The 18,561-nt window shown below is 45.2% G+C and overlaps 1 protein-coding gene across 2 annotated transcripts in view; it reads left to right on the top strand.

Moving 5' to 3' along the window:
* The window catches only part of TRPM7 (transient receptor potential cation channel subfamily M member 7), a 2,599,208-nt gene that overhangs the window by 1,021,342 nt on the left and 1,559,305 nt on the right, over nt 1-18,561 (top strand). For both annotated transcript variants that reach the window (XM_069624956.1, XM_069624955.1), the window contains exon 11: nt 10,906-11,006. In XM_069624956.1, coding sequence (XP_069481057.1) covers nt 10,906-11,006 — 101 coding nt within the window. The remainder of the gene's footprint in view (nt 1-10,905; nt 11,007-18,561) is intronic.

Consider the following 18,561-nt stretch of genomic DNA (forward strand, 5'->3'; position numbering starts at 1 on the left):
CAAATGACCGGGTTTCTCTCTGGTGTGCCCCTGCTCGTCATCTGCAGGGCTGCTACGTAGAGGTCCACGCACACCTTCACAAGGTTCTACTGCATAGACCTGTATTCCAGGGAGGAGATCCCCGGGTCGGCCAAGCGGTGCTAGGCAACCTATTTGTTTGAGATGAGTCTGTTTCAGAGGATAGTGTTTATTGCTTCTATTGAGCATTGCTACCTCCGATGGTTGTGTATATGTACTGCTGTGTAATCGTTATTCATGAGCATGTGAATCCATTCCAGACCCCATGCTGGAGAAGGTTTAAGTTACTTAGCTGTTACTTTTGTAGCCATTGTTCTGATGCGTGTGAATCTGCTTAGAATCACGTGCTGTGCATATAGTCCAACATCTAGTGGTAATCGCAGAGTATTGCATCTTTCTTTCAAAGATCGACAGTGGATGTCGACATGGGCGTGACTGTAACACTATCCCTAATGTGACGTGCAGTGTACCCAAAATCCCTCACGCGTCGAGGTCCCTCAGATAGTTTTTTTTCCAGCTAACTAGTTGGTCGCCTTATATGTAGCGCTAGCTCGCAAGAGTTAGTATTCTTACTTTGTCCTACGACCTACAGTCGTCTAGTCTTCTGACTACTTCTTTTCGACGACTGCCTCGTGGGCTTCATGCTGCTGAAGACATCATAAACTGCTCTGCGACTGTCGACCGCTTGGTCTCGGCCTGCCGGCCAGGCCCTTACAGTAGGAGTCGGGCCCTGGGTTTATTCTTCTTCAGGAATGCATTTCCTTTTCCCTTCTCTTTCTCTCCTTGGTCTGGTTGCTGTCACCCTCTGCTATGAATGGAGAGGACGCCCTTTAAATGTTGTCTGTCGTGTAACAGCATGTTACCTTGGAACGACACCCATCTCCGTTGCCATCAGTGTATACCTCAAGACCGCGACAAGCGTTCATGCAAGTTCTTTCGACCCAAGATGTTTAAGGACAGACGGACTAAATGGTAAGCCATTACCCCGTTGGCACTGTCGCTTCGGATGACGAGGAATCCATCGGCAGCCATGGCTCCGAATTGTTAGCCATTGACCTTTCAGCGGATCCTTCAGGCTCCTAAAGGCCCAGCCCCGACAGACAGGCCACCAGCTCTGTTATGGGGAGTTCACACCCCGGTGACAAGGGCACACACGCACTACAAATAGATAACCACACAACCCCCAAGGCCTCCTCGACGGAAACGTCAAAGAAGCGCGCAATGCCAACAGGGCCACCAAAAACTTTGACGCCTCCCGGGACTCACGGTCCGGCACACTCTACGCAACCGCCCTCGTGGCATGGGACTAGGCTTTCTTTTGGAAAGGGTGTTCACCCAAAAAAGCATATGGTCGCCGAAACGCCGTCCAAGGGCGCACAAGCACCTAAGACTTCAGTGCAATCGTCGACCGTGACGGCGCCATCGGGCACGTCGAAACCGGCCATTCAGCCGCCAAAAATCCACGAGAGCCTTGCAGCTATTATTTCAGCTGCTGCAGAACACAAGGGAACCCCCTCCCGTCAAGAGGAGTATTCTGAAAAAAAACCCAGCGTGTCTCGAATGTCTTATTAGGAAAATATCCCCCTTCTGGGCAGACTTTTCCACCTCCAGACACTTCTGCATCTTTCCTATCGACTAGGGAGATATTTGAAAACTATATGAAAAAAAATGGCCCAATACATCACTCCCAAAAGACCTGGGGAGGACGACTCTGTCCCGTTTCACAGAAATTGCAGAAACTACCCATCTCTGTATAAGGCTACCAGGAGGATATCCTAGATTTCTCAGAACAGGAGGAGACCTATGAGGACATAAATCGATTTGCTCAGGACACAGCTACCAAGACCCAGATTGGGATCAGGATCAGCGGGGGGATCAGGGCCCTTGGCTATTACTTACACGCACCCCTGACCCAGACATCGCTTGTCTAGATGCACCTTCTTCTGTTCCACAAAGGGAGTCGTCACCTGTGGATGACCAAATGTTATTCAATGCAATTTTAAAGAGAGCAGCCGATCATTTCGAGATTGCTAAACATGAGGCAGTCCCTGACTTTGTTGAAAATATCCTCAAGGAGAAGCCTCCCATTATTCAGTCAATCCCCTTACTCAATTCTATAAAGAAGTGCCTAGCTCCTTCTTTGTTATCACCGTCCCTCACACGGGCAGTCAACCCTCGGGTTGAAAAATGGTTCCGCCCCTCTCCTTCCAACCCCTTGTACATACGGGGTCATGCCACATCGGACTCCCTGGTGGTTACAACCACTAGAAAGAGGACAGGGATTCCACTGTCCACGGCGGAAGCCCTTCCGGATAAAGATTGTAAAACATTATGCCCTCTGGAAACAAATCACTGCCTCTGCGGCCTATTCAACTAGGATCGCAAACAATACAACGCTCCTGGCTAGCTACAGGGACGTCCAGTGGGGCCTACTCCAGGAGGGCCCTCAAGTGGTCCCAGAGCCCACACGATCACGCCTGCTGGCGGTCGTGACTGAGGGCAAACAGGTTAACCATAATATTTAAAAAAACTTTGGACTCAACTGAGACTGCTGGATGCACTCTATCTGAGGGGACTTTACTTAAGAGACACACCTGGTTGAAGAACTCTGGTTTTAAATCAGAAACTCGGTTGTCTCTTATTAATAAACCAGTTGAGGACTACAACGTTTTTGGTAAAGCTGTCGATGATACCCTGGATACTGCAAAGGAGGAGCACGGAATGCTGGAATCACTTAGCCAACCAAGCAAGCCATTTCACCAACTTGCAGGCTCAAACTCCCGCTGTTCATTTCGTGGACAATCTTTTTCACGGTCTCAACATGGACAATATAGCTCAGGAAGTACCCACTGGTCCTCCGGCCAAGGCTCTTCCGGTAACAGCCGTTATCAATAGAGAGGTCCCCGTAGAGGCAAGGGTAGAGGCAGGAACTCTACTCCAAGAGGCTCCTCCGCATTCACCTCAAAGTGGCTTCCAGGCCTCCCCGGTCGGGGGTCGCTTGTCGTCATTCATTCACGCTTGGGAGGGGATCACATCAGACCAGTGGGTGTTAAAGACCATTACCCATGGCTACTGCATCAAATTTCACCGACTACCTCGATACCACCCACCGAAGAGCAGACGCATGTCGCCAACACACCTGCATGTCCTGCTGGAAGAGGTGCAAATCCTTCTAGAAAAGGGCGCCAAAGAAGTCATACCCATTCACCAGGTAAACAAGGTTATTTATTCAATGTACTTCCTTGTACCCAAAAAGGATCTCACCATGCGCCCTACATTAGACCTGCGCCCATGGAACAAGTATATCAAACCTCAAAAACTCTGAATGACAACACAGCAGGAGGTAATCCCACTGTTGCCACAGGAGGATTACATGGCCACATTAGCTATGAAAGATGCATACTTTCATATTTCAATGTTGCCAGAGCACAGAAAGTACCTAAGGTTCATGATGGAAGACACCCACTATCCGTTCAAGGTTCTTCCCTTCGCCATTGCCTCAGCTCCATGGCTGTTCACAAAGCTACTGGCGGTAGTAGCGGTCTCCCCTCCCAGGAAGCTGCCGTGCCCTTACAACATGCTGTCTCAAGACCAACACTACATCCATGACCTCAAACTCTCATTTTAGCAGCCTGGCTCCTTAGGTCATAGTTTGTGCACCTCCAACTCCCTCAAAGATGTATGTACATACTCAGAGAAGCACGGAAACCTAACAGAAGGCATTGCTACTCCAACAAATGAAAGCGCTTTGTCATCTGGTGTAATGGCAAGGGCATCTATCCTATTGAACGCACACCTAAACATATTGTCCTGTACTTAACCCACCTGTTAGATTCAGGCCTGGTTTTCAGTTCTCCAAATGTTCAATTAGCTGCGCTTTCAGCGTACACCACGTCCCAGAGCAAGATTTTGTGGTGGAAGATTCCAGTAATTAAAGCGTTTATGAAAGGAATAAAGAAGCTTCATCCCCCTATTTCCAACCCAGCTCCTGGGTGGGACCTGAATGTTGTTGTTACCAGACTAATTGAACCAATGCACAAGGCTAGCCTTAAAGCACTCACCTACAAGGCTGCCTTACTGGTGGCAATCACCTCTATAAGGAGAGTTAGTGAACTGCAGGCCCTTTCATTTCAGGACCCAATTGTCACGATACACAAAGATAAGTTGGGTCTGCGCACACACCCACGCTCTGTGCCTACATTTATCTCAAACTTCCATGAAAACCAATCCATAGAACTACCCACCTTTTTTCAGAACCCCACTAACGTTGCGGAAGAAACCTCCACACAGTAGATGTGAGGAGAGCGGTTATCTGTTATCTGGAAAAGAAACCAGTTCTTCGTTTTTAGTGGTAGCTGCTAGAGGAGACCCTGTCTCTAGTGGATCGTAAACTACATCACACTCTGTAACACTTTTGTCAAGAGAGATCAGCCCTTCATGCCTAGAGCACACTCTACTCGGGGCACAGGGGCTACCATAGCATTAATTGCAAATGTTAAACTTGAGTCCATTTGCAAAGCAGCAACCTGGAGTTCTGTACACACCTTTACACAACACTACTGCCTAGAAACACACTCTAATTATTTTACTCAGGTGGGACAAGCAGTGCTAAGACATCTCTTTGCTACTGTTCCTTCACACATCCCTCCACCATCTCTGGGTACTGCACGCTAGTCTATGCACAGCATGTGATTCTAAGCAGATTCACAAGCATCAGAAAGCATGCATTACTCATTGTAATGGCATTTCTGATGATTGTACATGCTTGGATTCACATGCGCCCACCCTTCCTTCCGTCGTGGAGTAGAAGGAACATAGACATCTTACACCTTCTGTCTTCTGTACTTGCCCACACTGACTATAAGGTTCCCTCACAATAGAAAAAACACAATCAGAGGGACCTCGACGTGTGAGGGATTTTGTGTACACTGCACATCACGTTGGGGATAGAGTTACAGCCACGCCCATGCCAACGTCCCATTTCAATCTTCGAAAGAAAGATGCAATTCTCCGCGATTACCACTAGATGTCGGACTATATGCACAGCATGTGAATCTAAACAGATACAATCGGCAGAAATGCTATTACGGTGAGCAATGCATGTCTTCTCAAGCATGGGTCTGGGATTGATTCACATGCAAACCCTCCTACCTTCCCCTGTGTGGCTCTTCTTGGCTCATACTGCCACTTTACCTGCTTACCAAATCTGACCACCAGGGAAGAGGACTGTCGTTGGATGGGGGCAGTATGACCCAGAGGACAGTGATTAGTTTAGAGGAGAAATACAGTTTTAATTTTGTATTTCAAGGTGCGACACATAATTCTAACAAGTACTTTTACAATCAATATTACTTACAAAACCATACTTGCAACTACGACCAATCTGCTCATTTACAATAAATACATAATACAAATCCAATTTGTGCAGTGTTGATCATCCTCATATTCATATACACAGACATACACTCATAAAACACAATTTCATATTACTAAAAAAATATTTTCTCTCACTAAAACTGATTTCTTTGTATGTACTCAAACAATTTGATTCCAATATTTGGCTGATTAACTCTGTGATTCAAGTACAGAAATAAGGTAGGACCCCTCTCCAGACCTATAAAGTGCTAGATGGACCTTAGTAGAATCTGTGTTTAAACAGAACATCCAGAGCTCAGGAGATTTAATCAAATTTTAATCGTAGACAAAAGGTCCCAGGTCAACCATATATAGGGGTCCCATACACAGGCAGTCCGTGAGTACATGTTTGGCAGTCTCCCGATTTACCTTCATCTTACAGATTCTACAAAATCTGACATCTTTAGGCAGCTTCCATTTAGCTCCACAAACAGCCCATACTGGTAACTGAAAAATCAAGAAATAGTCCATAGGTGCCCCTCTGCGAGAACGAACATGGCCCATTCACCTGTTCTTTGGGAAGGTACCCACTCGAGAGTCCGCAGCCACACTGGTAACTAGTTGGTGCACCGTTTTAAATGAAAACTGTGTATATCAGGACGGAGCAGAGCGATAGATGTAATTCTGGTTTCATATAACAATGGACCACTGATGCCACACAACTATATCCCTTTAATTTGGTGAGATGGTCGTTGCCCTGCCAATCCCATTTTGCCAAACGTCGGCAGAACTTGAGCATGGCAAAGACTGAGCATCGACTAAAATCAGGGAACAATTCAATTTTGTTACACAGCTCCCTAAAACATCAACAGCTTTGTCAAAATCCTATCTCTCACCCAATTTGGTCAATAGTGGACAACATGGCGTAGTCTTTGCCTTTAACATCAGGGCACCAATTTGGAACATTAGCTGTGCTTGAGAGCAACCCAGGCTCGAGTTGCAGGGCCTCCAGCCCTTAGAGAATCGAAGGGCAAAACCACTGTTTGTAGAGAGCCAATACTCCTTTTAATGAGAAACCTGCATGTTCAATAGAACACTTTCTCATCATACAAGTGATGTGTCTTGCCCTTCTGACCTTAGCTTTGATTATGTCCCCATACCCAGATGAAGCCGACATCGCATTACCCTTGTCTTACTCAAGTTTAGCGATAGCGGATGGATTTTCAATTTCATACAACCCCAGTTTGTTTAGCATACACTTGAACCCAGACAGCATATGATCGAATATAGCCAGGTCATCCGCGTACATCTCCGGGACTGGGCGGTTACCAATATTAGGGTAACAACTAGCCCTACCCGTCAAACGGCCTAACAAATCAGCGATGTAGATATTGATGAGCAGAGGAGCGAGCATACAACCCTGCCTCACTCCCCTGCTAATTCTCATCTACTCTGATATCAGTCCGTTGTCACTTAACTGAATCTGGCCCGATGTTTTAGTATGCAAAGCCACAATTACTTCTAAGAGCCAACTCGGCAGCGCCATTTACGCATTTTCTTCCAAAGTATGTTACAGTCCACTTGATCAAATGCGGACCTGAACTCTACAAATGCGAGATACACTGAGTCACTTGATCTTAACTTCGCCTGCAAGATTATCGTGTAGCACTATAAGATTATGTACAGTGTTAGACCCTGGCCGATAACTTGTCTGGAAGGGATGTAAGATACTATTCTCACTGACCCAAGACTGTAGGTGTTCTAACACATCGGAAGCGAACACCTTGCCAGTGATATCAAGCAAAGACAACAACCTATAGTTTTAGGGGGCCAATCGATCTCCGGATTTACAGACTGGCACCAAGATCGATTTTCTCCAGGAATCCAGTATCATCCCGGTAGAACAGACTTTTTCATACAAAGGCGTATTAATCTCCGGATCATAGGAATCGGTTGTCTGTTTCTCAGACCTTTATTACCACATTACCCCTCATTACACCGGTTCTAAAAGCAAGAACCATCATCCAATGCTCAATTTCGTTTGCAGTTCTAAATAATAAATCAGCATTAGGGTTGTGCAATTCAAGTCATAATATTTTGCAAGCGCTTATCACATTACGTTCTCTCGACATCAGCCTATTCCCTGCCTGGGAGGGGACAAGATCTACCGGGCCCCTAGGCCTCTGCTCCTGCGACAATAATGACCACGCCGTATTAAGAACTGCATGATCACTAACTGTTCTGTTACAGATCGATGGAGAACTAATTCTATCAATCATTACATTGTTGCAACACACGTAGTCCTGAGTGGCCCTCCTTTTCTCACCCCGCCAGGTAGGCTCCCCGGGGATATCGTCATCCGTTTTACCATTTAGGATCACCAGTTCCCATTCACACAAAAATCAAAGCCACTTTTTACCCCGAACATTCAGCTCCTTCAATACCATTTTACTTTCCTCGAAAACTGTACCAAATCTCCCCAAATACAGATGGTCACCACACCAAGCATTTAGGTCCCCCCCCGACCCCCACCCCAGATAATATCATCCTCCTCTGGAAACTTTAGAATTGCTGCATCGACATAAGAGAATATATCATCAGTGGCTGCTCCACCTGAGGGGTGGGGTCATAGATATTGATCAACAAAACCCATTTTAAATTGAGGCCTCCTCCAGTATCACTTCAACAGCCAAGACGTTACCATCCGGGTCAAGTGGGACCACTAAACTGAATTGTAGGTCAAGCTTTACTCCAATCAGTAAGCCACTGAAAGGGCGCCCACCGTCCTTTTTTTTTGCACAAACCTGGTGAACGTTGAACCCTCCCACCAGGAACTGCTCAATTAACCATGTTTCTTGGAACATGAATACTAAATGGTTCAGTAATAAATCAATAGAGGGACCCTTCTGAAGTAAACGAGAATGAGATCTGGTATTCCATGAGGCCAGAGTAAATTTTCATTGAACTGTACCTTCTACACCTGCAAACATACTCTTAAGCCATTGCAAACCTTGGCATTGTCAATTAGTATGCCTGATGTTACGTTTTTAGCTTTTCCCACAGCCCCCTTAAGACTGCCACCGAGGTTGCAACAATCATCCACTTGCAGGACAATGCAGGCCACATCCAACTCTTACCCAAGAAATTCTAAGGAGTCAATCGGGACTATTATTAAGGAGGCAGTCACCAGTAGGCAACAGTGCACCCGCTCACAATCTCCCACACCCCCCACAACCCCGCCATCCCACATTTCACAGGCTCAACATAATCAAAGTCAAGTGAACTCAAAATGCAAAGAGCTGGTATTTTCCTGCAAGTTCTTAGTAGTTCTCTTCTATCAATATGTGGGCAGTGACCTTTCACTGCAATCTTGCTAATTGTGAATTTTCTGATGTTGAGTGCCGGATTGCTCGCTGGGACAGATTATTGTGGGTTTGTGTCTCTCCCCTACACCAGCAGGTGCCATGTCAAGAGTTGACCCCCAGCCCCAACTCATCTTCCGGCCTCCATAGGCACAACCTTGATCGCTTAGAACCGTCCATTCATGGGGGTGGGGGGGATTGGGAGTGAATGTGCCACCTCCTCGTTCTCTTTACGTAACCAACTGGTCAGTATGCCTACACTTAATAGATTCTGCTTCTTTTTTATGTGCAGCCCTTTTCCTCAGCTGTTTCGACGTCTTCCTCTGGCTTCTACAGTCACAATTGTCAAGTTCAATGGCTGTGTGAGATCATGATCAGGAGAAACCAATGTAGCAACATTTCTGGCGGCATCCTTTTTTTGTTTAGCCCTCTTACGTGTCTGTGAGTTAAGTAACAACAGGGAGATTGGGCCGAAGTGTTTATTTGCCCACTGATGTCATTAGGGCTTTGGGAGGATATATTAATGGGCCGGACTTCAGGGGCTCTAACACTGATAGGCTGATTACATAACATTCCCCCTGCTGTAGCCGTGCCATCTTTGCACACCTCGCGGCACACCACCAATCCTCCTTGTATCTGTACAATGTGCTTGCTTTGTTTGAGCACTTCTTCGTGGATTCGTCCACACAGTTTTAAAAGGCGTTTTGCTGCAAAGTTCAAGACGTCCCAGGAGGATCCCATCTCTAGGTGCGCCGTATGATCTGTATAAAAATGTGTTTTTTCAGACAAGGTAGCAGGCCCCATATCTTGCCCCTCTACCAGGTACTTCTGAGGGAGGTGAGTTGGGAGTGTGGAACAAGTTGGGAGAAGCAGAAAGCCTTTGGGGAGGCCTGATGAACCACATCAGGTGCAGGGCAGGAAGGTGGAAGGAGCGGGGGCAGGGAAGGGGAGGGGAAGAAGGAAGGGGTGAGACTCCTGAAGTGGCCGCACCAACTGGTCAAATTAATCAGGAGCAAAGCTCCTGCAGCCTCTGAGGGTCGTCTGCCATTACAGATCAGGTAACATAACTGTAGTAGAGAATTATCGATATCCCCAAGCGAGGCACCCAATTATAAGGCACCCATTGACTTATTCATCTTCGCCTCTGTTACAACTGGTTCAGCAAGCGTTTGCGTTGACTTTGCACTCTTGGATGTAAACTATTTGGTAATATCTCCAGTACATGGACCGGTAGTCCCCTCCACCGCATCCGGCCCATGCTGCTCATGTACTTGACCACCGTCACGCTCCTCATGAGAAATAAGTAAAGGGTCAGTAGGTGCAGCACGTTTGTACCCGTTCGCCTTACCATAGGGTTTACTTTTGCTTTTACGTAATTTGTACGTCCTTTGCTTACAGGGCACTTTGCCTGGCATGGTGCACAGATGCACAGATGTCTTAGGCTCGCGCCTTTAACTCAAAACAGCCTGTATCGGCACCAGGGTTCCTTGTCCTTGCCCGCTTGCTCCTAAGCAGGCTTGTTCTTTCTTCATGATGAGGAAAACCATGGCCTGTAAGGACCGTAGCCCACAAAGCACACAGAGAACACGGAAAACACACTCTGTGACGCTCCGCGTGCGGCTATGGGGTTTTAAGCAAAAAGTCAATCGCAGCAGCAGCAATCGTAAGAGTAGACACACTCTTGCTCAGTCCCCCAACACGGAAAACACACTCCCCACACTCTGCAGTTTTAAAGTGAAAGTGAAACTGTTTTTTCTTTTACCAAGGATTCCCACCCTGACAACTGGGAATGTTCATAAGCATGTGAAATCATGCCGGACCAATGCTGGAGAACAATAGTTACAAGTAAGTAATTTAAACCTTCTTTCGGTTTCTTATCTTGCAATTTTCCCTTCTGTATATAAAGAACATTTAATATTTTCTGCTTAATCTTCATAACTTTTATTTCTGTTTTATTGCAATGGTTTATATTGCTGTTAATTTTATGTATGTGTAACATTAATATTATTTAGCACAATGGCGAAAGCATTATATAAATCAGTAAGTACAATACAAGCATGATTTGTTTTGAACTATGTCTATACATGTTAAAACGTTCCACTGTGACCAGTCACTGGGAGTTTTCAAGTCAATGCCCCTCTGGAAATTGTCCTAACTTTCTTGTCTTTAGGCACAAATGCATCAGCCTTTGACCAGCTTGTACTGACACTAGCATGGGATAGAGTGGACATTGCCAAAAATCATGTTTTTGTTTATGGGCAGCAGTGGTTGGTATGTATAAAAACAGTAAGATAACAATTTTGATGTTGCATGCATTGTACAGTGATATATATTGCATGCTGGTTCTGCACTTAATATGTTAACTTTAAATGTTGTTAATTTGTTTTAAATTGTATTTCATGTTGCTAAAACGTGGGGGTGGATTGATACAATGGACCATGCAAAATCGAAGAACAGATGAAGTTTGTTTAAAACAACTACCCGCCTGACACATCTTACGAACAATATAATGTAGCTCCAAATAAACTATCAAGTTTTGCTTAAATTAGTCATCTAAAGTCTAGCAAAAAACAGATATTGATAGAGAAACACGGCAGACCAGACAATCGGGTTAAAGGTTTCATTAATAAATGGGCACAGGATTGGCCAAAATAGTAAAGTACGGCCTGCATTAAAATAAAAGTTGTTCGGGTGGTGGTTTTCCATGAAGGAATGTTGCTCTGATAAAGCTTAACTAAATGAAAGTGTCTCTCATGGAAGTAGTGTTCAACAAAGAGTTTGGCTGGTATGAAGTATCAGTCCGGATTTGTCCTGGTGTTAACATAGATTACTACAATCTGCCCTGGTGGACAGATTATAGAAGTCCACCCTAGTTCTGGATAACAGGGATACTGTAAGAGGTTAGACGAAACCCAATCAAGGTAGCAATGAAGAGCAGTCAAGGCTATTCTCGTGAGAAAGTGAGTGGGGTCGGGGTTCCACAATGAGTCCATGCAGTAAAACGCACAATAAATCAATTTGGACAGTTAAATACAAAAATACTCAATTTATTATAGGCCCAAAAACCACACTAAGAATTGAAATCAGCAGGTAGCACTATCACATAATACTCCATTATAAAGCATATATAGTCACCTTGAGATTTATAAGAATACGTAAAATAAATTAGTCAGCTCAAAAGTAGGTAAGTAATGCGGTAGTATAATGAAACTAGTCCATAAAAATAATAACCTAATTTAGAAGTCCAATCCCTGTGATGTAGGGGTCTTGTACCCAAAAGTCACAATGCTTCTTCTTTGGAGAAGCGGCAGATGTAGGAAGAATTATTGTGGTGGTGAAACATTTTCAGAAGATACTTCAGCAACGTTACAGGTCCATAAAATTAGTTTCCTATCTTTAGCGACAGCTTTTGGATCAAATGATCAAAAAGTGATGCAATTGAATACATTTATTATAGGGCAGACAGGGGCTGCTGAATGTCTTGCGAGTACTCAATCCCCTGACTTTGATTTTCCCAGTTGATTTGATGTGTTGACTGGGGTTCTCTGGCTGGCGCTTTTTCCACTGTTTGTTCTGGTGCAGGTTGTCTAGGGGTTGCAGGTCTGTGGGTTTCTCCGGTCGGCAGCTGATGCAGGATGCAACCCCTGGTGAAGAAGGCAAGCAGGATTCAACAATGGAGGACTCTTCTGGACACCTCACAGGACAGCAACTTCCACCGGCGTAGCAGGTGTCTCTTCAGTTGCGGTTTAAGAAGACCTTCCAGAACAGGATGCTGCTGGGAAGCTGAAACTTGGCAGGAGGTTGACTTGTGTTACGAGCTGGCGACCACCGGGTGGTCCACAGACACTTTTGAAGGGTCAGGATGGCTGAATCCTCCAGAAGGCGTCGAGACTGCCACCAGTTCAAGGGTTGAAGCACTACAAAGGGCCTTCATAGATCAGGTAGTCCAGCAGGGCTTAACCGTACTAAACCCAGGAAGGGATACCAAGCCTCTTCCAGAGTCGTCCACGGATCATCAGTCGGCTGCTCTTCTACAGAAGGGTAATTGGCTCTAACGCTGATCTCTAGAAATGGCTGCAGGAGTCCTCCTCTTATCGTAAATCCTGGCGGGAAGCAAGTCCAAGCTCACCAATAGTAAGGATCTGCACCATTCAAACAGCCGGCAGTGATCCATTGAGGGACCACTGTGGGTTTCACTCATGCCCCACATCTAGACTCTCTGGCACTTCAGTTGTGTAGTGGGAGCCGACAGTCCCACCTACTTCCTGGTTCCAAACACAAATGGCATGACCATATAGGGGGTTTCCCGACCTGAAAATGCCGGAAGAAGGCCAAACAACAATGGGGCCAAAGGACAAGCGAAATATCTTGGTACACAGCCATTTTGGGGCACCAGCCACGTTTAGTAGACAGATGTGGTAAACACGAATGTGAACACTAAAAACAATGCAAAAATGGTAAAAATATATCTGCTGCCACCAGCTTGTCTTTGGGCACGTATAAAAGTAACCAACAATCCTGACTCTAAAAGATTTGGGTGATACAAAGTATCTCCACATCACTGCATTGTAAGATTCCATGTGCACTATTAAAAAGTTACTCAAACAGGTAAAAAGACAAAATTCCCATTACTGATAAACTGAAGGACTGATCAGTTTCCCACTACAAAATGAGCAAAAGACCAGGGGAGTGAAGCTGAAGGCTTCACTTCCATGTAAAAAGTCAGGACCGGTTCAAGAATGAATGCAAAACGTGTGGGGGGGAGGGGTCCATAGTATCTGGAGAGAAAGTTGCCAAAAGGGCAATCTTTCCTCACATCTGGCATATCTTGTTCGCTGACAGTGCCATATTTAAAGGTTCTCATACCCTTTTTTCCCCACAGTTCTCAAGGTCTGTTCTCAGTCCAAGGTGTTCGCTTTGTGCTTGGAGCATGTCAGTGGATTCTGCAAGTGAGACTGTGACTGGCAGACCATCAAGCAATGATAGGAGCCAAATGATAAGACTTCCCTAAAGCTTGGGAAGGGTCCTTTGAAACATCAGAGGGTGTTTCACAGCCTAGTCCCCGGGGATCCCGTAATCAGGTGGCCAGGGAAAGGCCATCTCTTTTGGATCCCGACCATGGGGGTGGACAAGCGATGGAGGGTCACCTGGGTAGGGAGTCCTCGGGAAGTGGGGGAGAAGTATCTGATGGCGAGACATGGCATCCCCCTTTTCTCACAGTCCATCTAACCCCTATCCCTACCTATTTTATAGGAAACTACAGCTCCCATAATTCCTCCACCCCTTCCACACTGACTACACTACTGAGCCGAGAAAGAGGAGGAATGATGCCAGAAAGATTACCTCTCATGACCTGCGATGGCTGTGTCCCTTTAATGAGATCAGGCAGAGTCGGGAACATAATCCTAACTACACACACCTGCCACTTGTTAGGACTCCTGTTAGGATAAAAGGTGGCGCACACAGACACACACTGAGTGAGGCTGGATAGGAGAAGGAGCAGTTCTTCCAGGCTGATGCGAACCACGTATCTAAGTTGCAAGGCCAAGGGGCTGATCAGAATTTGCGGAGAAAGAGAGAGAGCCAGACGAGAATCCCATACTTTTGGAAGGCTGTAAGCGTTCCAAGACCGATGAAAGGATTTACCTTCAAAGTGCTTCAAGGCGGCCCACTCCCCTCCCGGGTGAATGACGAAGTTGGGGAGGAGCAGAGGAAGTACTGGTAATGGCCTTGGCTGCTACATGAAAGGCGCTGAAAAAAGAAACCAAATTAACATGACCAGTGAGTTATCGAATGCAACAAAGGCCCGGTTTTGTCAAAGACAAGTGAAACTGGAGCAAGAGTTGAAGGCTGCGGGTGTGCCGATAAACTGGTAATAGAAAAGACAGTCGCTGAACTGTAATAAGAGGATTCAAAGTAACAGAGTGGTCCTGGTAGGTGCAGTCTCACGTTCAAAGGCTCTGTGAAGTGTTTGAAGTTTTGATAAAGCGGGAAGCAAAGGCAAGAAAGTAACCGTGATCATGAATGAAAGTTGATTGAATGGGAAAACCGAAATATATGAACTTTAGCATGCCAAGAGGGCAAAGGCAAGAAAGGATAATTCCAAGGAACTACAAGTACCAAGAAGCATTGGTGTTGAGAATTGATGAAGATTGTTAATTTGAATTGAGAGGTCGAAGTGGTCACGCAGAGGTCTATGTGAAATCCTTGTAGTTTCAAAAGTCTTTCATGGTGAAAGTAAAGTAAGGTGAAATGTGTATGGAACTGTCTTGGGGAAGGGAACCCCCACAAAGAGAAGGACAGGCTCGGGCCTGGCAGAGGGAAGCCTGTGTTGAAATGGTTGTATGGAACCGGCTTGGGGAAGGGAACTCCCACAAAGAGAAAAGAGGGTTTGAGCCTGGCAGGAGGGAGACCCATGTGGCAAAGTAAAGTTAAGTATGAAAAGACAGGCTCGAGCTCGGCGGAGGGAAGCCTATCTTGAACTGTGGTAAAGTACAAGTTGAGACTTGAACTGTGCATTTTTGACAAGGCAGACAGAGCCTAAAATATTGGTTGAACTGTCAAAAGATTGAAGCCCAATCCTGAACTTTTGGATTTTACCAGTAAGCCAAAGTGTGCCAGATTGATAGAACTGTGCCAACCACCTATCCTTTTAAGAAACTCTTGAGACCCTGTGCTTCTGAACGTGTTGAAGGGAGTTGTTACCTAAGCCATTCTGACTTTTCTTTTGAGATACTATTTTTCCTTTATATATTCCCTTTAAACATTTGTCATTTAGGAAGGAGGGTAATGTTAGGTCTTTTTAGTATAAGCCTTTTTATTTTGACTAGACTGACTTGGACATGTTCTTTGCTGTTTTAATGGGCGAGACTACTCGCATTCTTAGGGCCAGTTAGACATTCTCCCAACCTTACTACAACACAAAAAAAGGTTTTTGAAACTTGCATCTATTGTGTCTGTGATTGCTATTGATACCATGCCTTCCCTACAGTCCTCACTAAGCCCCTCACTCATTCCCTCAGTCAGGTTCCTGCTCCTGCCACTGCCTGTTCCAATCACTCTCTCTCCTCTGCTCCTCAAAATTCAAATTTGTTTCCCACAAAGCTTTCCACTAAGTTACCTACCTTTCAAGTTGCTGTGAGGGGTCAGAAATGTGAGGCGGATACCAGTTGAATGATTTCTCAAAGTATGCCATTTTATTAAATCATGAATTGCATCAAATGTCTCACTATCCCGCCCTGATGAGGATTTCCCTGCCTATCAAAACTAAATGAAAAAACTCTAATACTGGATATCTGGTCCTCACACTTAAACATAAAATAAACAAGAAAATGTATGGCAAAGAAAATGTACTGGCAATTCACAACAATGTCAACAATTGTATTTCTGATATATTCACAGTTTCTCTTGGTAACCTGGGCAAGTTCCCCTTTCCCAGGCTTCAAGTTAAATTCAACTCCAATGTTCAACAAAAAGAAATCCATGTTAACAATAAAGTTTCAATTCAGTACTTTACTCTTTCACTTTGTTAAAAGAAATGTCAATGTTCAACCAACAGAAAGCTTTCTGTTCTTCCTTGAGCAATAATTTCCTTTTCATCAAATAGCATCATTGATATTCTGGGTTGCGATGCTTTGCCGCAGCTTAGTAATGTCAAAGAAGAAATATAGATCCGATTCAGATTCAAAAGAAACACGTCTGGCAAGGTCAAAGAAATTGTTTTTTGGTAGCACTTCTTAAATCTTTTTATAACAGTATTATATAGCACAGTTGATATCTTTATCGGGATGACTTCATAGCAGCCTTGCTTCTATCTGGATGACTTTTCATACCAGGTTATCTTCTGCAAGTAGTCACCATGCGGGTCTCCTCGCCTGGCCCCCAGTGTTCCACATTTAACTGATCTTCTGAAGTGTATACATCTACTGACAACCTAAGGTTCTACTACAGGTTCAACAGTTTGTGCCTTTGTAACTTTTAGCAGTATTCCAGAATAGAAAACATTCACATGAGTGCTCCTTAACAGCTTCATGTAGGCATGGCACGCTCCCTATGAACATTCACCTTTAAGAAAGGCAGCCTCTTTGCCACTGGTCTTTCCCCAACATCAACATAAACTACAGCTTCAACTGTTTTGCATCTTGAAACACCTTTTCAGAAACAACAAGATCCCCAGGCACTTTCAAGTAAACAAGGCATGCCTATTTTGAACATTCACCTTTTAAGAAGGGCAGCCTCTTTGCTATTCTTGTCGTTCTGCGGCATCAACAACCAAAATGCCTTTAAAGATATAACTATACCTTCCTCCTTGTGGCTTTGGCAATGTAAGTTACCCCAACCTTTAAGGTATAATTACCATCAACAAGCTTCACCTTCTCATAGCCGTGCATTCACCCATGTGCTCCCTGACAACCAGAGTAGCTTAACTGTATGCTTTGTTGTTAGTCTCTTTTGGCTTTAGACAATGCTTGACCAACTCTTGGCTCAGGCATGGTTTGTATCTCTCTTGGCCTTGGGCAATGCTTACACTACACTTTGGCTTTGGGAAGTACTTAGTTTACTCTTGACTACGGATAATGCTTGTTTCACTCTTGGCTTGGGAAATGCTTGTTTTCTAAACTCACAATGAATAATGTTATGTTAAACGATATTTATACCACACACTGTCGTCACCGGAGTGGTCCCCTGGCGCTCTGGCAGAACTGAAAAGCAAGTGGGTAGGGTAAGGTAATAGGACAGAGCAGGAAAAGCACCAGAGAGCTGTGATGTGCTGTTGGCAGCTTCACTTCGGTTTACACCATTCGCTGATGTAGGTGTGATTTTTCGGTCAGTAGTTATGTGCTGTGTGCGAAGCTATGTGTGGTTTGTTTCATTGTTGCGGTATAGTGAAGTGCTTGCAGTTTGTTATGCAATAATAGGTATGGTTGTGTTTTGTTTAAAGTTTGAGAGGTGTAAGCAGAGGGATGAGGTTTTTAGTGAGTTGGTTATTGGTGGTACCACCTGTGGTACTCAGGCCTGCAGTGAAGCGTATTGTGTGCTATGGAGCGAGGGTCTCCCTCTTATATGGCTATTTAGTGGTGTTGCCTCCTCCATCTCCCCTTTCCCCCCATGTTCAGAATAATGGATGTCTACACTGCTTTGGCCCCTGGCATATCCTGGTGTGCAGCCGCCATCGCCTCACTGGGCCCCTTGGGGATGCGGGGGGGATCTCTTCCCAGTGCCCTTAAGCAATCTGGGCCGCATGGTTTATCTGTTTGGTCACCACTCTTTCCCCTTCAACTCTTATGCCCTGTCTGTGGTTAAACCTAGGATGCTCCCATCTCTTATTAACCACCGGTAGGGACCTCCATGTGAATGGGTGCACCCGGGTCTCCCTCCCACTCGGAAGTCTCTCCTCCTCCCTGCCCTTGTATCGTCTAGTCATCCGTCTTGCCATATGTGTGTGGATGTTGCTCATTTGTTTTCGTCTGAGTTGAAGAGACAGGTTTTTGAGTTTTCGGAATTTTAGATGGTCCTTCATGTTTCTTATTTCTCTTAGGAGGGAGTTCCACATTTTTGCGACAATGCTGACGCACTAAGTGTTTTCCTTGTGTACGGTTTAGGGTCCAGGCAGATGTCGCTGCTGGTTCGGAGTGTTCTGGTTGGCTGGTAAATGGTGATTTGTTTTCGTAGGAGTTCTGCTCCTTGGCCATGGATTGCTCTGTGCGATATGCACATTGTTTTTAATGTGATTCGTTTTTTGACTGGCAGCCAATGTGTCTTCTTTAGCGCAGGTGTGATGTCCCTTCGTGAGAGTTTGAGAAGTCTGGGCGTTGCGTTCTGTATA

This window comes from Ambystoma mexicanum, chromosome 11 (assembly GCF_040938575.1).
Source record: "Ambystoma mexicanum isolate Mex_15411 chromosome 11, UKY_AmexF1_1, whole genome shotgun sequence".
In the NCBI taxonomy this organism is placed as follows: domain Eukaryota; kingdom Metazoa; phylum Chordata; class Amphibia; order Caudata; family Ambystomatidae; genus Ambystoma; species Ambystoma mexicanum.